The 7,388-nt window shown below is 42.0% G+C and overlaps 1 protein-coding gene across 1 annotated transcript; it reads left to right on the forward strand.

The window, feature by feature from the left end:
* The first annotated feature begins 394 nt into the window (after positions 1-394).
* MRPL19 (mitochondrial ribosomal protein L19) lies at positions 395-5,686 on the forward strand. The gene is made up of 6 exons (XM_068937032.1): positions 395-531; positions 725-836; positions 1,997-2,115; positions 2,645-2,779; positions 4,468-4,649; positions 5,414-5,686. The coding sequence occupies exons 1-6, from the start codon at positions 444-446 to the stop codon at positions 5,627-5,629; spliced, it is 852 nt and encodes a 283-aa protein (XP_068793133.1). The 5' UTR covers positions 395-443; the 3' UTR covers positions 5,630-5,686.
* Positions 5,687-7,388: the final 1,702 nt, after the last annotated feature.

Consider the following 7,388-nt stretch of genomic DNA (forward strand, 5'->3'; position numbering starts at 1 on the left):
CCGCCTTGGGGCCCGGGCGCGCAGTCCCCAGCCTCTCGCCTCCCCTGCGGGGGTGACGTGAGCCACTTCGCTTTCTCCCCCCCTTGCAGGGACGCCTGTTTCCTCGACGCCTGGGCTCAGCCGCCCGCGCTCGCCGTGGGCCAGGCCCACCAGGGCCGACGCCCATGGCGGGGCAGGGGCCGATGCCCTGGCAGGCATGGAGCTCCCCTCCCCTTCCTCAGGCATACACTGGGCTGCCCCATGCGGTGGTTTCGGTGTCAGGAAGCCCCTCGGGCAGAGGTGGGAGCCAGGCCCGGCCCCAAGCGCAGCGCCAACCCGCGCTCATGGCAAGACAACACCCCTCCCCAGCTCCCGCTCCGCCCTTGGAGGTAGTTTGGCCCGCCGCGCTGGCCGTAGCGCCGCGCCGCGCCTGCGCCACCAGGCCGGAAGTGGCCGCAGTCGCCATGGCAGCGGCCTGCAGGAGGCTCTGGCAGCGGCCTGCGGCGGCCTTGGCAGGTCTGGCCGCCGCCGCCCGGCCCGCGGCGCCCGGCAGTAAGGACGGCCGGACCCGCACCCCTCTGCCCCCCGCTGCCCCCCCTCCCCCACGGCCGGCCGGCTGTGCTTTGCAGGGCCCTGGTGCAGGCCTTGACCTGCCCCGTTCTTGGGGGAGGGGGGAAGGGGTATCAGTTCTGCCTGAAAACGGTTTTTCAATTTTTTATTGATTTTTTTTTTTTAATCTTTGCAGGGTGTTTTTCCTTCTCGGGGCACCGAAGTAGCAGCGATGGAGAGCCAGGGAAATTTAAGCCGCCTCCAAAGCCTGTCATTATCGACAAGCAGAGACAGATGATGGAGAGGAGGTAGGATGTCCTGGTGTTTGTCGCAGCGGATGATTAAGTTCAGCTCTGCTGTCAGGTTGTTCGTGGTGTGAGCACATCCTGAAAACCCGAGGCATTACCGCACAAATATATTTTCTAAGTTCTAGCAGCAACAGTTTCTGTTGAAGCATGCTTAAAATACCCCGAAACACTGTGGCCTGCATTTCCCCAAAGTAGCAAAACAGGAAAAATTATATAGCAGTAGACATTTTTACAAATTTGGTGGTAATATGCCAGATTTTCATTGATTAAAGATGTGCATCTCTTCAATATGCCACAAGTTGTGAGGAGCATGGGTCCTCTATCTACCTTTACCCCTGGCCGTGAAGTCATCTGTCAGCATGTTATTGTGTGTGAAATGGAGGTGATATCAGCAGTAATAACCGTTCTGAGACTTGTTTTGTCCCGAGTATTTTTGTTGTCACCCGTTTGTGTTGCTTTAGATCACACAGTGGTTAAAACAGCAGTGTTATGTCTGGAAGGAGAGTGAGGATACAGTGTTGTGTATCTTTGCAGAACAAGCAAAGCATGTAAGCAGCCAAAGACATTTAAAAATTTAAAAATGAGAACTGTGAAATATTCCACTCAGTCTGCTTCTTGTATTTGTTTCAGATCTGTTAGTAGAAATAACTTTAAGAAGTGAAGAGTCCCTGTGACTCTCCTAAAAATGCAGCCTAGGAAACAGTAGCTAGACAGAAAGGGGAACTACATTTAAATAGCATGTTTTACTCTCTTGGGCATGTGTAACTTTGCATGAAGATGAAGAGTAGTCCTGATGTCATTTACAGTCTGTGGAGCTGCCTGGAGGCAGCAGCGCTGACCAGGACCTCTGCATTGCCACATGCAATGCCTTGTGCTTCCCCCACAGTCCCTCAGGTTTGTAAGGCAGGCTTGCATTAATCCTTCTTTTTTCAGCTCCCCATTGTTAGCTTAAAAAAAAAAAGGCTGGAAAAATCCCTTGTGGATAATAAAAAAAATAAAAAATAACTTCATGAACTGCAATTCTTAACTCTAAGATAGTAATAAGCAGAGGTGGTTAACAGATAATTTTTCATTTGTAGGCCAAGTACGTGTACTTCTCTAGTAGTTTTTATGCAAATGCTTTTATTTTGTACTTCAAATAATTTTTGATTTTCTTATAGGTTCTTGAGCCCTGAATTTATACCTCCCAGAGGGAGAACAGACCCTCTTAAGTTCTATATAGAAAGAAAGGATATGATACAGAGACGAAAAGTCTTCAACATCCCAGAGTTCTATGTTGGTCAGTAACAGCGCTAAGATGTTGATAATTCTGTTGATATTGTTCACTGGATAGGGTAGCAAAAAGTGTAGTCTGAGGCTGTAGAATATCTAGTGTCAGCTATTAGATCAACTAGGATATGTGTTGCTATACATACTGGTTCATATTTTAGTTTCATATTTACATCCAGCTTTTATTATAACAGAAAAGTCAATGTATTTCTTATGTGTTTTTTACATGCTGGCACTTCAGGACACAGTTAACCAGGAAAGCTCAAGGGAGGAAAATATATTAGATTGTTCATATTCGGTTAGGTAATGAAGAGTAAAAGATAAATAGCGCTAGTTTAAAGGTGAAGAAACTTCACAGTTAACCTGCAGAATCACTTTAACACTTATTAATTCAAGATGTATTAAAAGTTTGTTGTGTTTCTGGTAGCTTTATTGGAAGATAAAACATTTTCAGAATAAATCTGTGTATGCACACTTCATCTGACTCCTTTCCTATGTGTTGATATGTGTTTACCTGACTAGTCCCTTCTTTTTGGCAGGCAGTATACTTGCTGTTACTACTGCAGATCCGTATGCCAACGGCAAAGCCAGCCGGTTTGTAGGCATCTGCATTCAAAGAGGAGGAAAAGGACTAGGTGCTACCTTTGTGCTTCGAAATGTTATAGAAGACCAAGGTGCGTTTCTAACAGAGATAGATAGTTCTTATACTAGAAATGTTAAGCAAAGAATGTAGTGTTGAAGTTGTACATTAAGGAATATCTAGTGCAGAAGTTCAGTCTGCAGAAAGAATGACAGTAGACTAAAGCAAAATCATAAGTCACCTACTAGTGGATACTTCAAGTTTAAAAACAAAACTGTGTATAGGTGGGGATGTTGATGTGCCCTACATTTGAAAGCGTGAAACTGCTTAGGAATTTTATATCCATATACTTAGTAATTTTGTATCTATATTCTGATGAGACTGAATGTGACCCACTTGTGTTTGAGCGTGGAAGTCTAAAAAGAGTACCCTAAGCATATGTGTAGGGAAGGATTGTAAGAAACTCTTAAGCATCCTAAAGCTGCAAGTGCTGGGTAGACTCATGTAAATCAGCAATCAGTGAACTTCCTGAACCAGAGGGTGCGTGTCCAGACTATCGCACTTAATAACTGTAGATGGACCTGTCCTGCAGATAAGCATTTCATCTCACTACATACCTTTTGCTTCATCAGTATCAGTGGCAGTGAGTTCCAGAATTATGGATTCCATGGAAAGTCGTTCTTTCCTTTGATTTTTAAATGTACTGTCTAATAATTTCACTGGGTACCCTCTACACTTTGTTTCTCTTGTTTAACTTGTTTGCACTCTAATATATCTGCTGGTCTTATAGCAGTCAAAGATTTTGAACTTACTATAAAAGTTTTAAAAATCAACACTGTGGAGGGTCTTGGGATTCAGGCTTCTGTGGGTTTCTTGGTGCCAGGCAACCGTGCACCAAGCTGCAGTTAGTCCTGGCCCCCTATATCTAAGCAGATTCTCACCAGCTTCACTTCATTTCTAGCTTAAGCTGCATTGGAATCTACGCGTATATGTTTGCACATTAAAGACCAGCTTGCCCACCTGCAGCATTGTGTAGTCTTTTGACAAATGTATTTTAAAACCGTTAGAGGGGAAGTTCAGTATTTAAGTAGAGGTCTTGACTTGTCTTGATTACAGGAGAGTAAGTAAGAATTAGTATTTCTTATTCTATACACACATAGGAGTAATTAAAGTGAAGCTTTTGAATGATTATACTGGGGACTCCTGGTTCCCCACCCTTAAGTTCTCTTTCATAGGTGCAGAAAGAGTCACAGCGCTTTTTGAGGGGATGGGTGAGGAGTGCAGAGTACTGCTAGCCAGTGTGTATCTGCGCACACAGGCTGTATGCATAAACTTGGTAGCATGTAACAGATTAGCAGGGATTTATAGCAGATTCATACTCTATTTTATGGCAAAATGGAAGGGGGTGGAAACACTGATGTTGTGAGAGCAAATACAGTGTGTGTGTGTGTGCGTGTGTGTGTGTGTGCTCCTATGTGGTAGGTATGGTAACAGCCATTGTAGCCAAAAGAAGCAAAGTTTAAAACCTAAGCTTATTTTCCTCAAATTCAGACTTGGATCTGTCTCTCAGGCCGTTCTGTATCAGAGACTTGACTTATAATAAAAATTTGCATTTGCCTACACAGACACAATGTGTATGGTCAATCGTGGGTTCACACAGCACTGTGTATATTGTAGTTATATGTAACAGAAAGCAATTCTTGAATAATGGGGGCATGTAAAACACTGAAGAAATATGAATTTGCAGTTCCTTAAACCAGACTCTCTCCCTTTCTCTCTAAGGTGTTGAAATATGTTATGAACTGTACAATCCTCGAATCCAGGAGATCAAGGTTCTGAAATTAGAAAAGAGGCTAGACGATAACCTGATGTACCTGCGAGATGCTCTCCCTGAATATAGTACTTTTGATATGAACATGAAACCTGAGTCTCGTTTAGACCATGAAGAAATTCCTGTAAACAAGGTAGGAGCTTAATAGTCTAGAGGGAAAATGGAGGGTAGTTCAAGTAATTATTTCACATTTGACTGATATCTTGGGAGGCTGTTACAGTCCTTAGTTGCATTAGTTACGTGGGTGACAAAAATATATAAAATAAGGTTAGTCCTTATGTCATTTATATGGTGACTGAATGTTCATAACATAAGTATCTGGTATTCTCACTGGTTATTTTAGAAACCCAAGTGAGAAGCAGCCACTTGCATATGCCTACATGTTATGCTGTGCAGAGATTGCAGCTTTTGTTACAGAAGGTGTTTATTGATTGGGGTGGAAGTGTCAGAAAAGAAGGTAAGATCGGAGGAGTCGGCTAAAATCTTCATATTAGAAAGGATCCAGGAACCAGCAAACCCTGCTGAAGAGTTTTGTCTAGTAACTCAGTAACTTACAGGGAAAGGGAGAAGGGATTAGAATCGCGCTGCTTTTCTCTTCCCTCAATAAGGAACATGGCAGAACTGCAAAAGAGGAGTAACTTCACTGTCTGTATCAATTTAAGGACTGTGTAATTAATCAAGACTGTTATTTAGGATCAGAAAAATTAAAAGACAGTAAGACGACAGAGATGGACATCAACAAGTTCCTTCTCTCTTGACGGTGCCAAGTAGCACTTTTTCAAAAACTAAGTTACTGGCAAATTGGTCTGTTTTCTCTTGTTTTCATTTTGTTAGAATCAGCCAAAATTCTGATCTCTTGATATATTTTATGCATTTTTTTTACGCTTTTCACCCTAGCTGCAAGTAAGAATGAAACCTAAACCGTGGTCAAAACGGTGGGAAAGGCCAAAATACAATATAAAAGGAATAAAGTTTGAGCTACCTGAAGAAAAAATGAAAGAAGCACAGAAGTGGAGCCAGCCCTGGCTAGAGTTTGACATGCTGCGCGAATATGATACTTCAAAAATAGAGGAAAAAATCTGGAAAGAAGTGAATGAAGAGCTTAAGAAATAATACTATTTTTGTAGTCTATGAATTATTAAGGAAATTAATACATTCACTTTGAATTCAGTGTATGGGTCTTCAGCCCTTTTGTATATACATAGGCAAAGTGTACAATAAAGTAAATCTTTCTAGAAAATCTCAAAGTGTATAAACTTCTATAGTTGACCACTGATTTTGTTTCTGAAAACAAATACTCCTTTTTTTGAAAAATATAATACCATATTCATCCTTTCTCCAGAAATGAGAAGCCTCCTTTCCTAAATTACAGTAACAATAAGAGTTTACATCACTGATTCTCAAATTGTGTTGTCACTTCCAAATACTTCTGTAACTGTTTCCCCTGCAATGCTTAGCTCTGTAAAGGTTTCCTTCAGAAAGGGAAAAAGCAACATACTAACTAAACAACCTTCTGTTTGAAGATGGAACTTCTTTTCCTCACCGACTGTTTATTGCTTTGTATAGGATGACCTAGGTTTTTCTGTCTGGTAACCAGACTTCATGAGTGGGATGTGACGTGCGGTTGTTATACCAGGCATGCAAAGAGAACCACACATTCTTAGTAAGTAAGTCTACATTTTGCATGTATTTTGAAAAAACAAGAACTAAAGTAGATTATACGAGCTGTTACTTCCACTGCTGAGATTTTTACTTCTGCCATGTAAGTCCAAATCAAGCCCAGGTATATTCAGAATTAGGTTCTGTACACTGTTTGACTAAGTTGTTGGCTGTTCCCCTATCTCTTGCTTCTTGCCGTTGTTTACCCTTCCTTCTTGCTTCTCCTGTTTTCCTCAGTTGTTTTCTTTGCCCTGCTGCACTAGGCAAATCCTTTTTTTAAAAAATCAGTACCTCAGTTGTCTTTCCATCACACAACCGGCTACTACCCACTATGGCTTGACTAGTCTTACAGTCTCAGAAACAGGCTAGAGCAGGAAAGTAGAAATATACAAGACAAACAGTCTGAAAATGTGTGGCTTATTTTTTGCCTACAGCCAAAAACTATTTCTGCTAGAGAGTAATACTAATCTATGAACAAAGCAGCAAATACACACACTTTTGGAATCAGTTTTGAATAGCTGAGGCAGACTGCACATTGTTTAAGCAAAAGCATGCGAATTAGCATAAGGTTCAGCAGCAAGCGTTCACAACATGGGCAGGGGAGGTTCTCAATGCCACTGAGGCTGGGACAGCAGCTGCTTCCATAAAATGATGTATTTCTATAGAAGTGTACAGGCATTCTGAACGCAAGTGGCAATTGCCTCTTCAAGCTTCTAAGTAATGTTTCTTCCATTTAAAGCAACATCTACAGAGCTAAACTGTGACAGAGTATCTATTAATAATTTCCCTAATAGTTAGCACAGAGGTCTCCACAGAAACCAGCCACATCTGAGATGAGACAGAGGCAATGAAGACACACACTTGGGCTGATCAGCTGTTGCAGTATTGTTGGCATTTTGAGAGGAAAAGCAACAAAAATTCACCTTTATTAAAAAACTGGATTTGTAATGGAATTCGTAACTGTCATAAAGGCAACTCAGGTAGCATTAATTTCTGTGTAATAACGAAAGCTACCAAGGAACACACTTGGTTAAGAATGTAGGTTGATAAGAGAAACTACAGGCCCCTGGCTTCCAGTGTAAGCTTGGTGAGGAATCCCCGAGGTATAAAAGGAACCCGTAGATTTGTGATACTGAGAGAAACTCCCTCATAGCAAAGGGTCACCAACTTCACCCAAAGTACAGAAAGATGATTCCTTCAGGACACTACTTTT

The sequence above is a fragment of the Struthio camelus genome, chromosome 3, assembly GCF_040807025.1.
Source record: "Struthio camelus isolate bStrCam1 chromosome 3, bStrCam1.hap1, whole genome shotgun sequence".
Taxonomy (NCBI): Eukaryota; Metazoa; Chordata; class Aves; order Struthioniformes; family Struthionidae; genus Struthio; species Struthio camelus.